Source organism: Molossus molossus, unplaced genomic scaffold (genome assembly GCF_014108415.1).
Source record: "Molossus molossus isolate mMolMol1 unplaced genomic scaffold, mMolMol1.p scaffold_m16_p_18, whole genome shotgun sequence".
In the NCBI taxonomy this organism is placed as follows: domain Eukaryota; kingdom Metazoa; phylum Chordata; class Mammalia; order Chiroptera; family Molossidae; genus Molossus; species Molossus molossus.
Genome location: NW_023425353.1, coordinates 59,580,819 through 59,600,500, shown reverse-complemented (window position 1 = coordinate 59,600,500; position 19,682 = coordinate 59,580,819). Strand labels below are relative to the sequence as shown.

Here is a 19,682-nt window from a genome sequence, read left to right as displayed (position 1 = left end):
TGGGGTGTGTCCCTAGACTTTGGCACCTCATCCAGGCTGGCGGGAGGCTGTGCTCTTTGGTTTGCCTATCTGGGGCCTACTGCCCAGCCGTGTGGACGTCGGAACCCACGCCCGGGGCGTGTCGCGCCTTCACGTTGAACCTCCTCGACTCTGCAGGTCAGTCCTGTCTGCTACTCCAGCAGAAACTGAGCTTAGATTGCGAAGTCTCCTCTCACCTCCGGACGTGGAAACACAGGCTTGGACCTCAAATTCCAGCGGGTGAGAGCCAGGAAATGGGAAGAGTTGGGAGAAGCGCGCCAGCCACGCCCCCTGTGTATTTGGGTCGCAGTCCTTTAAGAACCACTTCTTTCACGACCTTACGGGGAAGGGCGATGAAGGCACGCTGGGATTGGTCGGTTTAGGTGCAGATGTTGCTTAGCAGCAGCGAATGGAAGCTGAAGGCTCGCGCATGCGCACTGTAGGCTACCTGCTCCTGTCCGCCAGTGACCTGGGGTGGGTCCGCCCTGTAGGCTAAGGTAGCGGAGGAGGCTGCGCGTGGCTCCGCGGTTCGGAGGGAGGCTGCTGACTCCCCAGGCCGCGGTCCGGGAGAGGTGAGGGCCAGCGGGCGGAGGCGGGCGTAGTGGCCCGTTAGCCGAGAGCAGGCGGGGTCCGGCGTGGCGCAGGGCGGGTCTGGAGGTGGAGGCGATTCCGGGCTCGCCCCTCCCTGAGGCCCAGCGGAGCCCCACCGGGCTTTGTGGGGGGCATCCCAGAACCACCTGTCTTCCCTTTCGTCTGCCCGCTGCTCTCGAGACTCCGGGCGCCCCCGGCGGCGCGCACCTGCTGGAACCTTAGCTTCTAGATGCACGTAGAGCGCCGCTTCCTGTGGGAGGAGACGGGGTGTGTCCAAAAGAGAGAGCGGGCGATTGTTTCCTTAATTAACCTCGAAGCTCATGTCAAGAGTGTTGTTTAATTTTAATAGCAAACCTCTCAGCGTGCAAGTGTTATAAGATTTGGTTTACCAGATAGTGGATGCACTGGATCAGCTTTTCTGAACGGCAGGTGTAGGAGGAGGTGCTGTTCAAGTGTAGGTGTACATCTAGACCTCCAGAGCCAGAGGGATAAACACGCCGGAGAAAAATTAGGATCGAAGACATCAAAGCCACAAAAGACTATTACCAGTGATGAAAAGTAGTTGGTGAAATCTGTGACATGGTCAGAAAAGAAAAAAAACAATAAAGCTCAACCGCTGGGTAGGGTAAGTCTTCATTAAATTTGACAAAGAATCCTGCTAAAGATAATTTTAGCGAAATGAAAATGTAAATAATTGAAAGTGGTTTAATATTGCTAAAAAGAATTAAAATGAACCTAATAGCATTTGTTTTAGATGTTATAGCTCTAAGTGCTTGTGTTTACACACAAAGGACATTTTGGGGTCCCAAAGTTTTCTTCAAAGAGCCTTGAGAGATCAACTGCATCCGAAAGGTGATAGAGAGGAAAACTGACTTAATTAAAAGTAATACATACAATGACTAAGGAGCAGTTGTAACAAGTGAAACCCTAGGCTGAGGCTCCTGTTAACAGGCCTCTGATTAGTTTTGAGTATCAGTGCCCTAGGAGAAGGAATTGTTTTGGAGAAATAGAGTAGCTGTAATACCAAAGATTGAATTTGAGAAGCAGTTGTGTAGTGGAAAGATGATAGGCTTTCGAATATTTCGAGAAATGAAGTTTGGGTTTGAATCCTGGCTCTGCCACTTGAACCTTGCACCTACAATATTCCCACCTGTCCAGTGTAGACTATGCCTACCTCATTGTTAGAGCATTAAATAACATTGTCAATGTAAAAGTTCGTAGCACAGTGGCCGGCATATAATCTTAGTTGCTATCAAGCTCAGTCCCCTACTCTCCTTAGATCTTAACAAATGACAGTGGACCTCTACCCTGCTCCCCACCCCATCCCCAAGCAAAGTGGAACCGAGGAGCCTGCGTGATCTACACATCTTAAGTCCTGTGACTGAAAGTGAATTCAATAAGGGTGACATAACTCGTTTGTTTTCTGTATTGTGTATATTGAGGAGTGGGCAATATGCCTTATGGTGAAAACTTGTGTTTGAATATTTGTGTGCCAAATGAAACTTGTTTTGCTTGTTTAAATTACGGTTTTGCAAGGCCTGGTCATTTAATACTGGGTTTCTTTCTTTCCCATTTTCTTTCTTCTTTTGGACAGAGGAGGAGGAGTAAATGTGGCAGAGATTTGGGAGAGGGTTAAGGATAAAGGGGAGAGAAAAAAAATTGGGAACAAGTGTGGCCTCCAACTAGGCATAAAGCCTTTGCTGGTAGAATAGGGATTATCTATAACACGAGCAGTTTATAAATAGAGCTGAGAAGAGGATTTAGGACATGCAAGAGGCAGATGAAAATATTTATCAAACCTAGTAGTGCCTTGGGTGCTGTATATTTGATTACTACTTCAGTTTCTACTTTTAAGAAATTCCACCTTTATAGACCTCTTTCTCTTTTTCTTTCCAAGTAGAAATTCATTGTGGAGAAATGTTCAAAAGGCAGGGTGGGCAAAAGTGGGTTTACAGTTGTGAGTACGCGAAACAGAGTTTATTCTTGTATTATTATTTATTAATTATTGTATTATTTTCCATACAAAACTGTAAGCCTACTTTTGCCCCATCCTGTATAGATCAGAATATGTCATGGAATGTGGCATGGTCTGCAAACCTACATTTCTTGTTTCAGTGAGCAACAATAAGGCAGCCCCTTAGGTCATTCATTCATTGGTTTGCTTAGTAGGTTTTATTGAGGGCTTCCTAATATGTGGCAAGCATGGTGCAGGTTACAAGGTCCCCTGGCATGTAGAGGGAACTAGTAAGACCTGGAAGACAGAGTGGTGTCCCTGTGTGAGCACTCTGAGGCTGCTTTTGTCCTTGTGAAATTGATAATATTTTTTCTGTAATTGTATGATTTCCCAGATTCCACTGTTTAAAACTAAATATTAGTTATCTGCAAGTGGCTTTTATTTTAATGATTCCTGAGATGATAGTACCTTCCAGTTTGAAGATGTCATGTGGTTCTGGAGCTGCTCACTATAAAACACACCCTTCAGAGTTCATGCATAAATCATCAGAACTACAATTAATTAGCAGAAAAGTTTATTCTACTAGTAGAGATATTTAAAAATGATATTTGAACATAAAAAGTATGGGCATAATTTAAGTAAGTGGTATAAAGACCTTAAGTCAATGCTTTTTATTTCAACTTTTATTTTAAAATAATTATAGTCACAGGAAGTTGCAAAGGTGGTATAGAGGGGTCCCATACACCCCTCACTGAGTTGTCCCCTTTGATTATATCTTATGTAACTATAGTATAATATCAGATCCAGGAAATTAACATTGATATAATGTGTCTAGTTCTACCACATGTAGATTCCTGTAACCACCATCACAATTAAGAGGGGCAGATATAGGCAAAGAATACACAGGCACAGAGGTGATGTGTATCCTAGGGGCTCCCCTTTCCTGTGGCTCACATCCTGAGATGCCAAATAAGGTTACATCCCTAGAGTTCTTTGGAAGAAAAACCCACCCGGGTACGACCCTATTCACATCCTCTCAAGTAGAGGAGCTGGTAAACAGGATCTGCGAAATGGCATGTGTGGGTGAGTGGAAAGATCCATTAAAGTTGCAGTGGCCACCTCACCAATCCCTGGTTTCAGGGCAGCGACTGCAGATGTGCATGGCATGCCCCGTACAAGCACCTGCAGAGTTAACAGATGGTGCGGAAACCCAGCCAGGGTAGGTCCCCAGAACCAGTCCAGGCTGCTTCTACTCGAAGAAGTACCTTGTTCTAATTTGCCAAAGGCACCATGAGGGCTCAGAATCTGTTTCCTTTTGTTTCTTAATGGTGCTCATGTATCAAGGCCAAATATTTAGTATCTTACTGTAATCTAATTTACTAAATGATATCCATTAACCATCTGTAGGAGCTCAGTCATCATTTTGAAGACTGGCTCTGAATCAAAAATTTGCAGAAATTCAGGAGGACATACTATACTCTCTCAGTTCCATTTTTCCCTCTGCTTTCGCTACCTGCTTTAGGTTAGATGCTTAGAATCTCTCTACTGCAGGTGAGGATATGGCAGCTAAACCGCTCAGCCCATCCCTCTCTGGGGACCTGAAATGCACAGGTCACTGGACCCCATCTCTGCTGCTTCAGTGTCAGGCACGTCCTTTCCCTTTGCGGTCGTCTTGCTACCTGTGTCCTGCTACCCAGTGTCATTGCTATTGCTCCTGAGCCCTCTGGTCCTGCTTTCTTGCTTCTCTATTCCTTTCTCCTTTATCCTGGTTGGTTTAATCAAAAAGGAGAGATTCATTTGAGAGAAGGAAAGGAGGGTTATAAGTAAAGAGGGACAGAGAGGATCATTAATGAAGGGAGGAAAATTGGGAGTGACATAGCCATAGAGGGCAAGGTGGTAATAGAAGCAACATTTGTAGTTACTGGGGGTGAGGGTGAAACCGTACATTTTGAGGGCAGGGTGTCTTGGCCCTCCGTAACAAGGTGACCTTGCTTTCCTCAGGTGTCCTCATGACTTCTCTTGTGGACCATGTCCATGATCCTCTTTGCCTGTGTGGTAAGGGTGAGGGATGGATTGCCCCTCTCTGCCTCCACTGACTTTTACCATACCCAAGAGTTTCTGGAAATCAGGAGACGGCTCAAGACTTTAGCCTTGCGACTGGCCCAGTATCCAGGTCGAGGTTCTGCACAAGGACGGGACTTCAGTATACAGTAAGCAAGCACGGTCTTTTTTCCAGAACACCAGCAAAGTCTGGGTGACTTTGACTCATAGGTTCAGGTAACATTATGCTGATCACATGTTGTGTTAAAAGTAGATCTAACATCAGACAGTGGTCGAAGGGTGTATGTGTTTACGGTAGAGTCCAGGGAGCCCCCAGCATTGCTGCTCCAGCTGCCGCCTTGTTAGTGGAGTGCCCCTGGGCATCGGAAGACCCTGCTTCGACCAGGGTTCATGCCTTTAGTTTAGTAGATGCAGGGGTGAAAAATGGTGAGGAGGGCAGAGATACTAGATTAAAATGTCAGGGAAGGAAAAGGAGAGTGAGAAAACCAAAAAAAGAAAAAAGACTTGACTTCAGGTTTTGCTCTTTTGATCTCACTTTTAAAAAAATTTTAAATAAAAAATTTTTAATTACATGCCACGAGCCTGGCAGTGAAAAATGAGCACAAGCAGGTTCCTCTTCTCAAGGAGCTTAAAGTCTAATGAGGGAACAAGGGAAATAGAAAACTATATGAATCAGTGGTGAAAATGCTCCCGTGCAAGTAGGAATAAGTGGTTACAATGATCTCAATAATAATAGCAAATATTATTGAGTGTTTTCTCTGTGCCAGGCACCGTTATTATAAGTGCCTTCTGGGGCTTATGAGGTAGGCAATAATATTATACTTGTTTTACAGAGAAAGAAACGGAGGTTAATGACGTACTTAAGGGTCGTACTGCTAGTAAGTGGTAGAGTCAGGATTTGAATACAGGTAACCAGGCACCGAGGCCTAACCCTAATGTGTTTTATCATTTCATATTTTAAGACTTAGAGTAAAAAGCCATTCTATGGAGGGATCAGGGTAAGGCAGGTTTTGAAAGATCAGAGTGGCTTGCAGATTTTACATCCCTGCTTTCCAGCATTTAGGCCTTCACTTCCCAAGTTCCTTTTGGTCCTCTTGAACAATAAATTTTTAGTTGACTTAATAAGATGGGGTCCTTTTAGGGGAATTCAGACTCAGAAAAACAAAAGGAAAAGTCCAGGCCTGATTCCAGGCTGGGTGGTAGGGTCAGGTGAGAAGGGATGGGGCCCAGCGAGGTGCCAGATGGCAGGCACACGCAGCCGTCACCCTCTGGTGTGGGCCTTGGGCGCTCAGGAGCAACAACTCAGCTGTGTCTGCCCAGTCCATGACCCCTTTCTCTGGGTGTCTGTAACCATCTTCCAATTGTGCTGTGATGCTGTAACATTCTAGGGGGCTTCATGCTGGACCTCGGATAGGAAACCTTTTCTCTGTTAAGAACAAAAAAGTATGACTTCAAATGAATTTCTGGGCATTTCAGTTTTTTGGAAAGTGGAGTATAAAATGTTCTACTCATTTATATTTTGAATTTAATAGTCACCATTTTCACAGAAGCAGCAGACTTTTTTCCTTATAGGTAGGCAGTGCCATAGCTTATTTTGTAGTTAAGGAGTTGAATTATTTTCCTAGGGTTGCTATAACAAATGACCACAAACTCTTAAAACAACAGAGATTCATTCTCTCACAGTTCAGGAGGCCAGAAGTCTGAAATCAGAGTGTCAGCAGCACGGGGCTCTCTCTGATGCTTGAAGGAAGAATCCTTCCCGTGCCTCTCCAGCACCTCTGGTGGGTGCCAGCAGTCCTTGTCACTCTGTCTTCCAGAAGCCTCACTCCGTCTCTGCCTCCTGAGTTACATGGGCTTCTTCCTTCTGTCTGTGACCAGATTTCACACCAGTCATGAATGAAGGCCCGCCCTAATCCATTATGACCTCATTTTATCTTGATTACACTTGCAAAGACTGTTTCCTAATAAGGTCATATTCACTGGTATTAGGAGTTAGGACTTCAACATATCTTTTTGAGGGACACAATTCAGCCCACAGATAGGAGTCCTCTTTCAAATAGGTACACCTTCATCCCAGAGAGACTTAGGCCCTGCTGGAAAATTCCTTGTACAGGGAGGAGGTCATCCTTTTCTAAAAATTGAAAATGTTTTTATATAGAGACTTCCAATTACAAAAAGGTGATAGATCAATATGACCTGAAAACCCTTCTGCCAGAAACACCCAAAAATGTGGGTAAATATATATAAAATTTTAACAAGTGTAGCTGAGCTTGAAAGAAATAAATCCCAAGGTGCCAGAAAGGAGGGGAGCAGAATGTCAACGTGGGAAGTGTGTGAGCTGACGCCGAGGCTCCTGGGGAACCAGTCCTAGGAAAGTCAGGGTTTGAGTCTCAGCACCCAGGGAGGGAGAGGCCCTTGAGCTTATGTAGAGTGAGGGGTTGGAGTAAGAGCCATGCATAAACGTGGGGTTCTTATCAGGGTATAGTCTTAGTGCAATGAGAGGGGAGAATTAGTCTGTTCACCAATACCGGGGTAACTCATCTCTATTTGGCTTTGAATGGGAAGACAGAATAAAATCTCACCTAAGAAATGGACACCCTGCTCCTGTGCCTCGTGTCAGATTGGAGTTTGAGTTTATACTTTGTATGTCCCACAGGCTAGCAATTCCCAAGCCAAGGTTCACACATCAGTGTTGGTACCAGACTGATGGCACTGTGGAGCGGCAGGCCAAGGCAAATGCAGACCTTTCTGGAAGAGTGTGCCATAAGTCAGGCCTCCGGGGCTTCTTCCAGGAGAAAACAGGCTCCACGGTGATGAGCTCTCAGCAAAATGACAAACACTGGAGGAGAGAGTCCACAGTGAGTGGGAGTCAGCTGACACCACCGCCAGGGGAGCTAGAGTCCCCAGAACTTGGAATGATAGTGTGACAGCCTGAAAAGGAAGGAGTAGGTTTTATTTCAGGATGCCAGTGTGATTTAACGTGAGAAAATCTTTCAATGAAAACTTACAAAGAAAACTATTTTTCTCTAAGATGCAGAGAAGTCCGAGGCTACTTCCCTTTAATGGAACATTAATCCTCATGTATGAATAAGTAAGAGTGATCACATGTGTCAGTGGCAAATACCGCTATGCATTTTAGAGGAACTGTAAGAAAGGCACAGTCCCGGGTAGGTCAAGCCGAGGACACATATATGTGCAGCAAGCAGCTCCAGGACTGTTGAAGGCCAAGCAAGGCCAGAGTTGAGGCAAGGTTATGTCTGGGTGCAGGGTGGAAATCCCGGGTCTGTTCCTGGTCATGTAGATGTCACCCTTTGTTTCAGCTTTTCTTCTTCAGGGGATGTGGCCTGCATGGCTATCTGCTCCCACCGGTGTCCAGCAGCCATGGCCTTCTGCTTCCTGGAGACCTTGTGGTGGGAATTCACAGCTTCCTATGACGCCACCTGCGTTGGCCTAGCTTCCAGGCCGTATGCCTTTCTTGAATTTGGTTTGTAACTCTCTTTTGTATTTACTGTTCTCTCTCATGGCATGTGTAGGTTTACTTTATTTATTTATTTTTATAAAATATGTTTTTATTGATTTTTCAGAGAGAGAGGAAGGGAGATATAGAAACATTGATGTTAGAGACAAACATCCTCCTGCACGCCCCCTGCTGGGGATCAAGCCCACAACCCGGGCACATGCCCTGACCGGGAATCGAACCAGGATCTTTCAGTCCATGGGACGACGCTCAGTCCACTGAGCCACACCGGCGGGGCACATGTATAGGTTTATAGTTTAGATTTGGCTTTGACCATCATGGAAAGTCATTGGAGGTGCAATAAAATATTACTGGAGAACAGCCGTGTATCATGAGATTTCACAGTGATGGAAGAAGCCTGGAAACTTCGAGGTTTAACATCGGGCTGGCTTGTCATCTCTCAGAGCCCGGGGGCAGGGTGGAGGAATGTTTAGACCTGGACAGGTTACTCACCACAGCCCTTGGGCGCAGGGGTCAGCAAACCGTGGTTCATGGGCCAGAAGCTGTTTTTGTAAATAAAGTGGACCATAGCATGTTCCGTCCTTCACAGTCAGCCTGCGGCGCTGTGGCCTGTCACCAGCAGAGTTGAGACCTAAAATATTTTCTCTGTGGCCCTGTACGATCATTTTGCCAACCCTGTTGTAGAGCTGCAGGATCAGAGGGTGCTGTGTGGACTTGCTCCATCATTAGGTAAGTAAAGAAAGCGAGAATGAGTATTTAGAAGTTTTAACAGTAAATCGACATTTCTGCAGTATGTTTTATTGCAGTTTATCAAAGTATCAGTTTGCAAGAGTTTAGAAATAAGAGAAAACTGGTCCTTCACTCAGAGGTCTGAGAAGCACTGCTCTGGGGGAGGACTCTGCTTTCTGGTGCTGCCAGCGGTCTCAGTGCTCAGGGCTTGGGCCCAACAGCACGATGATTAGGTGGGAGAACTTTTTTCTCCTGTGGGAGCCAAGTTCCGAGCCCTTGGGAGAACGGGAGGTGAGCTGGAGTGGGAGGACATCTGTGGTCTCTATGTAAACATTCGCTGCCTCTAGGATGCTCTTGAGTGAGGGGCTGGCAGCATGTGGTCTGGGCGTCAGGTGCAGGGCCGGCGCCTGGCTTTCTGGCTGTAGCCATAGCCCTCACATCCTGCCATAGCCCTCACAGTCCCTCATGTGGGCTACTGGCCAGCACACTCTTTTGGTGTCTCCGAAGGTGCTGGGAAACTTCCTGGTAGGCAGGCCCCAGCCTGGGAGACCTGTGACATAGACTGAGAGTTCTGCCCCCGTGTCTCCCCATGACTTCTAGTCAAATAGCTGCTCTCGGCCCAGCTTCCTGTGAAGAGGATATGCTGTCCCCAAACAGGTCACAGCAGCAGTGTCCCTTGGCTATCATTTGATTTGTAACTGTGGCCTGTGCTCTCCTCCCCCTCACCGCTGCATGTGCCTTCCTTCTGGAGCGGCGGGCTTGCTCCGACGGGAGACCTGCCCCACCACGTTGCTCGTTACTGATCGAGGGGAGCGTGAGTAAAAGTACACTGATAGGAGAATTAGAAGTGATCACGCTCTGCCAGTATGTATGAAACTGCTTCGAATATTCATGAAAACTTGGCAATAAATTAATACTAACATAAATAAAAGAATACCGACATCTTTCAAATATATAATCCTAGTTTGCACAACATACTCACATTCATATGTAATTTTTTTTCACACGCCTTTTCTTGAGATAATCAGGTCAAGAATAACCGTTCCCATTTTTTAAGCTTAGAAATATTCTGGGAGTTGCCCAGGATTATACTATCACAAGTGGCTGAGCCAAGGCTCAAGTCCTTATCCCCTGACTCCCTCGTCACCACGGTGCTGGAAGGTGGTGTTGCCTTCTCTGTAGACAGCCTGTCACATTTTAACCACTCTGCTTTGGGGAGATTGATGAGACTAGTACTGATATGTAGTCATCATTTAACCTTTACGTGTAGCTTAACGACCTTGAGAATCTGGCTGACATTAGCTTGCTTGGAAATGTAAAGTTCATTTTGTGCATACTGTCTTATAACATCCTTGTGATGGAACTGCTCACCTCGGGTGCTCTCTTTTTGCAGACAGCGTCATTCAGAAAGTGAAGTGGCATTTTAACTATGTGAGCCTCACTCAGATAGGGAGCAGCTTAGAAAAAATTCAGGAGGAGCTGGATGTCCAGCCTCCAGCGGCTCTCACGCTGGAGGACACAGATGTGGCAAATGGGGTGATGAATGGCCACACGCGGATGCACTTGGAGCCTGGTAAGTGGCCTGCTGTTCTCTGATGTTGATGAAGATGAGAGGATATTATGTGTTTCAAAGGGACATTGGGTTCTTTCACTAGGAAGGTATTTTGGAGGCAGGGTATATTAAATATGTGGGGGAAAGTATGGACTGATCTTGTTTCCAGGTGGTGGTTATAAAAAAGTTGGCCATTATGACAATGAGTTGATCTGCGGGGAGGTGACTCTTGGGATGAAATTCAGGAGAAGAGTGACTTGGCAGATTGTTTTCTTAACCAGGGTGAAGTCTACAGGTTTAAATGTTGTAAAGGAGATTTATTCTCTTTTCTTGGAAGTCACTTACACAGATTTGTCCGTCCGTCTGTCTGTCTGTCTGTCTGTCTATCTATCTATCTGTCTGTCTGCCTATCTATCTATTTATCTATCTATCTGTCTATCTTTTTTTCCTTTGACAGTGAATCCTTATCTCATCACTTAGTGAAACATTGCAGCTCCCTGAGAGACCTCTGCCCTCCTTGATGGAGGGAGAGGAGGGCTATGGGGCCGAGTGTGGTTAGGGGTCAGAGCCAGGGCTTCTAGACTCGCCCTGCTTCTCTGTGAGACCTGGGACATCCTCTGTCCTTGTGGACATCCGAGTGGTCGTCTGAGAACTGAGGTGTCCACGAAAGTGATCGCTGCCCTGGCATTGTGACAGGCTGGTACCGGCCCCCAGTGGGTAGCCTATAACGAAGTGGGATTGCTGGCATTCCTTTACCATATCACAGGATTAAACCAATGTTTAACCTAAGTGGGTATTTACATTGAAGGAATGTTGTCATGGTGCAGAGCTGACTTTTGCTCTGAAACAAAGCTATACGATACTATAACAATCTAATTATTTTAACTTTTATACTAAACTCATTGCCTGAATTGTAAAAGTTGTATATTAAAAGTGTTCATGTTTTTGGCTTAACTTTGTGTTTTAATTTAATGTTTCAACCAGTAAATTCCTGGATTGGCTCTTAGGCCAATCGGTAAGTTGTAATTTATGTTGGGAATGAGCTTGACTTTTGTGGAAGGAAGACTAGGTAGTTGAACCCCACTCCTCTCCTTTGCCATATCTGAAGACAGGGTAACTTTGTAATACGTGTTTGGTTTTTAACCACTTAGGCAAGAGGAGCAAATACAGACAGTATCAACTTGCCTATCTTTCTAGGACGTCTACTGTGGTTTGACTCACTGTGTTGTCCTGAGGCTAGAATCTTTACAGGTAGCACGTTCTGTTCTAACAGGAACTTTGACTTGCTCAGTGAAAACTAACACACTAACAATAGGCATCAGTGGGCTTGTGGCTAGAGATTCATGTGCACACGTGTACATGTTTGTGTATGTGGGAAATGTAAGGACAAGAAGGGATGTTTTAGAAAGAGCACAGCAAGAGAATGGGTGGGACACCCTTTAATTTTGTGAACCAGTCAACTCCGGCAGTTATCTTTAAAGAGAGAAGGATCATTTCTTCCATTTAGAGTTCCAGAAACAGCTTGCCATGGAAATAATCAGTGTTTTCCCTCCTCTCCCCAATTATGTTAGAATTTTAAAATGACATTTGCTGAGAATTGATGTGGAAGCAGACATGAAACTGAATATTGACCCTGTCGGAAAAGGAGGGGAGCATTTTACAAGCTGAGGGTTGATGTGTGCAATAGAAACACTTTTAGAAACTGACAACCAGTTTGCAAATAAAGCCATGAATTGCTTTACATCAGGATTTCTCAACCCTGTGGCCATTTGTACTGGATAATTCTTCATTTGGGGCTGCCTTGTACACTGTGGGAGTATAGAAGCACTTGTCACCTCTACCCGATGGATGCCAGTAATGCCCTGTCCCCGGTTGTGACAACCCAAATGTCTTGAGACATTGCCACATGTCCATTGAGGGGCATATCGCCCCTGGCTGAGAACCACAGCTTTAAATAGAAAGGAAATGAAACAGACACTTGACAAACCTGTGCTTGCTCAGAGCAGGGCCTTCTGGGAGGAGCTTGCTCGGACGCCCAGGTCCATTCTGTCCTTCGTTTCTCGCCTCTCCCCCTCTAACTACAGCTGCTGTTTAAGTTAATATGTGTGTTTACCATAACCTGTCATTAGTGGGGGTCTAGTAAATGTCTTCATTTTTTTCATATGGAAGTTGTTTTCACTAGACTCTTACGTTTATTGTGAAGCTCCCAGTTTCCGGATGGAACCAGTGACAGCCCTGGGTGTCCTCTCCCTTGTTCTCAACATCATGTGTGCTGCTCTGAACCTCATTCGTGGAATTCACCTCGCAGAGCACTCTGGACAGGTAACCGCTTTACGGTTTAAATGGAGGGACACATGGTGGAAGCAGCTGATGGGGACTCATTTTATTTATAAGGTTATTATACACTGAAGTCTTAAAATTCAAACCAAATTTTTATTTCTGATTTTATTCTGTGTAGTAAGTTGAACAGATATGAAACATACTCTTTCGTATCTGTTTTTCTAAGAAGCTGAAGGAGCCTTTGGGGTACTGGTGAGAAATGGACAATTTGGTATAAGGAAATCCGACCACCCATGGCCCTTAGGACCCCAGGCTGGGGTCCTATTGTTCACCCAGGGCAAAAGTTTGAGTCTAGACTTTAAGGTTCAGGTCTTTTTCCCTGGAAAAAGTTGTCTCATAGTCTGATTTATATCATGCAGATACCACTTTTCTGGGTCCTTCTCAAAACCATCACTAGGAAGTTGACATTTCAGCCTGCTCCTCTCAAAGGACCTTTCTATTTCAGTGTTTTTAAAAACTGCTTTTTAATTTGGAAGTATATCAAACACTTTAAAAAGTATAGAAGCATCGTGAGCATAACAATAGAGATTACTTTAGAAGACAGAGGCCTGCCGCTCACGCCCACGGCACGGCGGCTGGAGCCTGAGCGTGCTGCTGTCCCGTCGGGCAGACGTAGGCTGGCCTGTCGGGAGGAGGGCAGCAGCTGTGCCGAGAGAGCGGCGGCTGGAGCCTGAGCGTGCTGCTGTCCGGTCCGGCGGACGTAGGCTGGCCTGTCGGGAGGAGGGCAGCAGCTGTGCCGAGAGAGCGGCTGCTGGAGCCCGAGCGTGCTGCTGTCCCGTCGGGTGGACGTAGGCTGGCCTGTCGGGAGAAGGGCAGCAGCTGTGCCGTGAGAGCTGCGGCTGGAGCCTGAGTGTGCTGCTGTCCTGTCGGGCGGACTTAGGCTGTAGGCTGGCCTGTCGGGAGGAGGGCAGCAGCTGTGCCGTGAGAGCGGCGGCTGCCTGTCACATCCCGTCTTCGGCCATGTGTGGTGTGGTGCCCACTCCTGTGGTTTGTTGCCAGTGTCTGTACACCCTGGAACCAGTGCCTGGTCAACAAGATTGTTAAGAGAGTCCCTGCCTTGTGGGCACGAAATAGAGTATGGTGACATCACTAAGGAGGTGGCTGTACCTGGGGATGGGAGGAATTAGAGAAAGCTTAGCACTGACTGATGAGTAGGATTTTGAAAGGTGGTGGGGTTGTTGGGTGCATGTCAGGTTGAGGGCTCAGCATGGATGCATGGGGACAGGAGGGTGCATGGTGTGTCCAGGTCACTGGAAACAATTGCATATCAACTCTTGTTCTGTTACTTAAACAGAGACTTATGTCTCTGCCGTCAACCATATCAGCGCGGATAGAATTTCCTTTGATCTAAGTATTCCTCTTCTTGTGTTCATCCTATTTGTTTTAGGTCGCCCATGAGGAAATTGGAAATATTCTGGCTTTTCTTATTCCTTTCATAGCCTGCATTTTCCAGGTGAGTGAAACGTTACTATTGTGGTGATTAGTGGGTTAAACCCATGGCCTTATTTTGTTCTCTTGTTGGAAAATAATCCAGCAAGTTTCTAGATTCTGTTTTCCACCAAGGCCTTGGTTCAAATCATGGACAATGCCAAGCTCCTAGTGGAAGGACCCTAGGCCCAGCCTGCCCAGTCCTCTCATTTCACAGAGAAAGAACTTGGGCTCAGCAAGGGAAAACCACTTGCCCGGGGCCCCAGGGTCTTTCACGGAGGCAGCTCAGAAAGCAGGGGCTTGGATCTGACCCCGGGAAGGAGGGATGGGGCTGCAGTGGGATTTGGGCTGGGCCTGTGCGGCAGGGTCTGGCCTCCTCTGTGTTGGCGGACGATCCATGTGCAGAAATGTCCTTCTGCAGGAGGCACATCTGTGTATATGTGTGCTTTTAAAACAGTCTAGGTAAGAATGTTGTTTTTAATAGTAATACTATCTGACTTAAATCTGTCCTGAGGAAGTGAAACAAAAATTATACTGCTAACCTAGCCCTGGCCGGTTTGGTTCAGTGGTTAGAGCGTTGACCTGCAGTCCAGAGAGACCCGGGTTCGGTTTCCGCTAAGGGCACCTACCTCGGTTGCAGTTTGTCCCCGGCCCTGGTTGGGTCGTGTGGGAGGCAGCCACTTGATGTGTCCGTTTTACATTGATGTTTCTCTCTCTCTCTCTCTCTCCCTCCCGCTCTATCTGAACAAAAAATGGAGGAATGTCCTTGGGTGAGGATAAAAAAATAATAATAATAGTAATGCTAACTTAGAGCTTTGCTAATGACTTAGTTATTTCCAGGTAAGCTGCCTATGTAAGGGGTGGAGTAAAAAGGAGCTTTTGACTCTCCAAAAACAGAGTTAATTCTAGTGAAAACCTGAGTAATTTTTTTTACTTGTCCTCCACTGGGCTAGGATTTTATTACTTTCTCTTCATCTTTAAGCTTTTTTTTTTTTTAATTCACGTTTCTGTTCTTAGGGCACTTCCTCTCTCTCTCACATACGTCCTAAAGGGGCATATTTTAAAAATTACATGATTATGCAAAAAGAAATTTCAACCCCAAATGGAAAACATGCTCATTGTTAGAAACAGGTGTCCAGCACCTGGGGGTCGTCAGTAGCGTTGCCAGGAGCTGCACCTCAGGGCTGCAGGGTCTCACCCTTCAAGCCTGGACTGCACGCTCGTTTGTCGCTCTGATGGGGCTCTCCTGCCCGCTGTAGCTGAGCCTTTGTCAGATCGTCTGCGGTTTGAAAATGTGCTTTTTAAAAAAAAACAAAAAACATCCATCCAAAGAGCTGTTTCTCCCTTTGGCAGAACAAGAATGGCCTCTTTTCCGTGGGATAGGCCCTGCACAGTATACCAGTCACGCCCTGCTGGAGGCCTTTCCCTGTCCCCGAGAGGCTCTTTAAGACATGATAAGGCAGATGTCTCGGGAACCTAGACCCTGTGTGATTGTAACTCAGGGAAAGGAAACTAGGAAAAACACAGCTCTTCTCACCGGCTTTGTCACCTGTCCTGAGCCCTGAGGGAAACATCACTGGGGACCAGTCTTCAGGTGTCCTGGCCTGGCCGTCTGCCCCTCGTCCCCCATCTCTTCCTTCTCTGCAGCCCGCAGCCTGGGCGTTTGGGTCTTTATTTCCCACACTTCTTTAAGAATGCAGTGTTCTGCTTCCCCTGTGATACCTGTTTCACTTTCCTTCTCTCTTCCAAGTCTCCACTTTCATTCAGTGACTAGCAGCAACTTACCCAGCGAGTCCCAGCCTCAGTGTGATGAGGTCAGTGTAATAAGCTAACGTGTGTGCACGGACACCGTGCGTGGCAGGTGCAAGAAGTGAATCTTGATCTGACCCGTGGCCGTTCTCTTGCCTCTGATTGGGCTTCCCCTCCTGGTGTCATTTCAGTGTTACTTGTACCTGTTCTACAGCCCCGCCAGGACGACGAAGGTGGTGCTGATGCTGCTGTCCATTTGCCTGGGCAACGTGTACCTGCATGGGCTGAGGAACCTCTGGCAGATCCTCTTCCACATAGGAGTGGCTTTTCTGTCTTCACACCAGATACTGACGAGGCAGCTTCAGGAGAAGCAGTCTGACTGTGGGGTGTGAGGAACGGACCTTTGATGTTCCTGTCAGGGTCATCTGTGTTTCCCTTCTGGCTTCTCCACTCCACCTCAAGTTTCCATCCATTCTTGAAGTTCTTTTCCACCAAACTGGCTGATAGTGAGACTTGGGGACTTCTCACAGGTGCAGCTGGAGGCATGAGGTCGCCTGATGCGCAGGCCCCGCTCTGCCGAGCTCTCCAGTTCAGCACGTTTGCTTCAGGCAGCGGACGCCACAGCTCAAGTCAGAAAGAGCGTTACTGGAAGATCAGGATGGAATTATTTTGGTCTTTTAAACGGAATGATGCAATAAACCACTAGATTCGGTAAAACCACCAGTTTTAATGATTGGCAGCTGTCTCTGAGGGACCACTTTCAAATTCATGGCAGCTTTTCAGTCTAAATCTGACTTGATTCGTTGTGTGTTGAAGGTCAGTGCAGAGGAAATTAAAAACTAAAGAATATGGTTCATGAATATAAGCAAGATCAATTTTGTTTACATTTTTTGATAACCTAGAATAGTTATCAATATGATACTTTTAGAATAGTTAAATACATTTTGGATATAAATTGAAAGGGTAAGGACAGACTTAGCTAAGAAGATGGTTAAGAAAGCTCAGTGTATTTAATTTATATATAACTTTTTAGGGTGGTGGGACTTTGTGGGTACAGACGTTTTCTATTTGCAGGGTATATCTGAATATTTAAAAAATTAATTGAACAACCAGTGCTACTGGGTCATAAGCACATAAGCAAGAGCAGAAATGAGGATTTCAGGATTCCTTGCAGTGGCTCACAAACTGGAGACGGTGAGCCACATGGATTCCCACAGGCACACCTTACGGATGGGGGTGGGGGGCTGCTGCCGTCAGCCTTGCACGTGGCAGCTGGTGCATCATTTTAATGATCACGAATCCTTGGCCCTGTTCCCAGAAGACCTCCCACATGGATCGCTCCTGTACATCTTTCCCAATCATCTTAATTGGATCAAGGGACTCATTTTGTATGAACAAGAGTTAAGTAGGGGTTAAATTTTTTAAAGCTTTATAAATATATAATTAACCCTGTGCTCTGAAAAGTAAGTTACTTTTCTTTCTCTCATTGTCAAATATTGATTGATTATAGTTTTCCAAAAATATGGGTCCGAGTCAGATCCCTTAGGTATCTAGTACCATTCAGAAAGCCATTTCGGAGGCTGGACCTTACATTGTTCTTGGCAGAAGTCTGGAATCTGATGGCTCAACCACAGTTGCATGGAAGAGTCTGAGTTGAGTTATGTAGTCTTGATAAGTGAAAAAATCCCATTTTGATAGTTTTTATAAGTTGAAAACCATCGCGAGAGATTTTGTGCACATGGGAAAGTAAGACTTGTTTCGGGAAGTTCAGTTGTACCCCATTATTACTGGTGTCGTACTGTTACTGACTACCCTGGTATCACTTTAAGAAAAACGAGTTTGGCCCTGGCTGGTTTGACTCAGCGGTTAGAGCGTCGGCCTGCGGACCAGAGAGTCCTGGGTTCAGTTCCCACTAAGAGCACGTACCTCAGTTGCAGTTTGTCCCCACCTCGGTTAGGGTCGTGTGAGTGTTTCTCTTACCCCCTCCCTCCCTCCTGCTCTATCTGAAGCTAAACTGCAAAACTGTCCTTGGGTGAGGATTAAAAAAAAGAAGAAGAAAAGAAAAAGAAAAACGAGTTTGTGTGACTGGAAACTGTTGGGGAAATGTTGCCAGAGTAATTTTATTTTTGTATAATAGAATTTTCTATTTTTAATCACAAAATATCTGGGTATGAAAGTTCGAGTGGCACATCCTCAGATGGAAGCTTCGGAGTTGTTCCTGCATTGCTTTTGGGTCTGCATGTCCGAGTGCTCAGGCTTCCGGGAGATCATTTCGAAGAGATGGTAAAGTAGAGGGGGAGGCCAAGGAGGCGGGGCACATCCGTCCGTGGTCGAAGCACGATGAGCTTTAGAAGTCGGTAAGAACAGCTTACAGAGGACTCGTGTTCTCTTTGAGCCCGTGTGCTACGGGTGTTGCAGCGTAGCCCTGCACCCCAGGTGCTTTGAGCATCTGAGCCTGTGACCCACACTCAGCCAGCAGCACAGAACAGCCCTCGAAGGGGACTCTCCTGGGGGACTCTGCCCGCACTAGTGGCCATGTTAGCCACAGAGTGAATGTGGGCTTGATCAGTTAACAAGGGGAGAGGCATCAGCCAAGCAGTGCAAACTAATGACCACATAAACACTTTAACTGCAGTCCAGCTACGAGAGGTCTCAGCTCCCTGGAGGAAGAAACTACTAATAGGAGAGAAGGGCTGGAGATTTCGTCCAAGGGAAATCCCAGGGCTGGGGCTGACGTGGGCCAGGCCTGGAGTTCTAAGGCCCCTGGGTTGTCCTCAGTGCCAGAGAGCTGGCTGCACGTGGCCGTGGTTACTCTCACCCCACCACGGACTCAGCTGTTCCAACACTTTGGTTTTCCCAGCAGTTAAATGCCACCTGCCCAACCCCTGTCACAGGGCGAGATCTGGGACTGGAGGAAATAATGTTGAAAACGAAACCGTACAAGTGCCTTCTGGTATCAGCTGCTACAAGATCTGGGGCATCAGTGAGTTGCATTCTGTTGACTGCCAGGGTGGGAATATGGCTCAGGCTCCGGAGCAGGGTTTTCCCTCCCCTACCTGTACCAGCACAGGGATTCTGCTTAACTTCCCAGGCTTGCCAGCTGTGACCAGAACCGACCCTGGGTATCTCTGGGTGGAGGTGGTCAGCGTGTTCGGGGTACTGGAAGCCCCATTGCCTGCGGCAGGAAGAACGTGACCGTCGGCTGTGACCGCAGGCTCCCGGTCTCGCTCCCGCGCTTCACTCTTGTTATCCGTGAACTCCGGCAGGCGCTGTGAGTCAAGGCCCAACGTTGTAAAGATCCTCAAGGGGTGGGGAAAGGGTGTCTGGAGGAGTGCTGAAAGGAAAACACGTAATCATTTCTGTCAACCTCGCCTTGAGCTCCCCGTCCTCTTCCTGGAGGCCACGCCCCAGCGCCCCACTTCTGTCCCACACCTTCCAGCCCTCGCCAGAGGCCACGATGGGAAAGCCACCTTTAGTTGTAATCGAGAGGGTGGGTACGGGAGCTCCGAGAGGAGGCAGGTTGCACTGAGCCCCCCAGCCGCCCCGTGCACCCCACAGAGCTCAGCACCTGCCTGGGGTCGGGTCTTGGAGGGAAGTAGCACTTTTGCAGTCAGCTCTGCTCAGAGTCATAGAGGACAGCCAGCCAGGCTGGCTGTTTGGGGTGCGGGCAGTAGAGGATGGAGGGATCAGAGCTGGGGGCTCTGCTGAAAGACAGCAGCTGCCCCTTGGCATGTGGGGGCTGCGGGCTGCACCCCATCTAGGGCTGGACGTTCCTTGTAACA

The 19,682-nt window shown here is 46.9% G+C and overlaps 1 protein-coding gene across 9 annotated transcripts; it reads left to right on the top strand.

Moving 5' to 3' along the window:
* Positions 1–475: 475 nt before the first annotated feature.
* SEC22C (SEC22 homolog C, vesicle trafficking protein) lies at positions 476–17,797 on the top strand. Of its 9 annotated transcripts, XM_036266784.1 has the most exons (8): positions 483–590; positions 1,039–1,234; positions 4,565–4,773; positions 7,945–8,108; positions 10,225–10,404; positions 12,587–12,705; positions 14,111–14,176; positions 16,092–17,786. In XM_036266784.1, exons 3-8 carry the CDS (start codon positions 4,592–4,594, stop codon positions 16,290–16,292), a joined length of 912 nt encoding a protein of 303 aa, XP_036122677.1. In that variant the 5' UTR covers positions 483–590; positions 1,039–1,234; positions 4,565–4,591; the 3' UTR covers positions 16,293–17,786. The 9 variants fall into 9 exon arrangements, with proteins under 9 accessions (XP_036122679.1, XP_036122677.1, XP_036122683.1 ...); XM_036266786.1 differs by lacking the exon at positions 1,039–1,234 and having other exon boundaries at positions 476–590; XM_036266790.1 differs by lacking the exon at positions 483–590 and having other exon boundaries at positions 658–1,234; positions 16,115–17,787.
* The last annotated feature ends 1,885 nt before the right edge of the window (positions 17,798–19,682 follow it).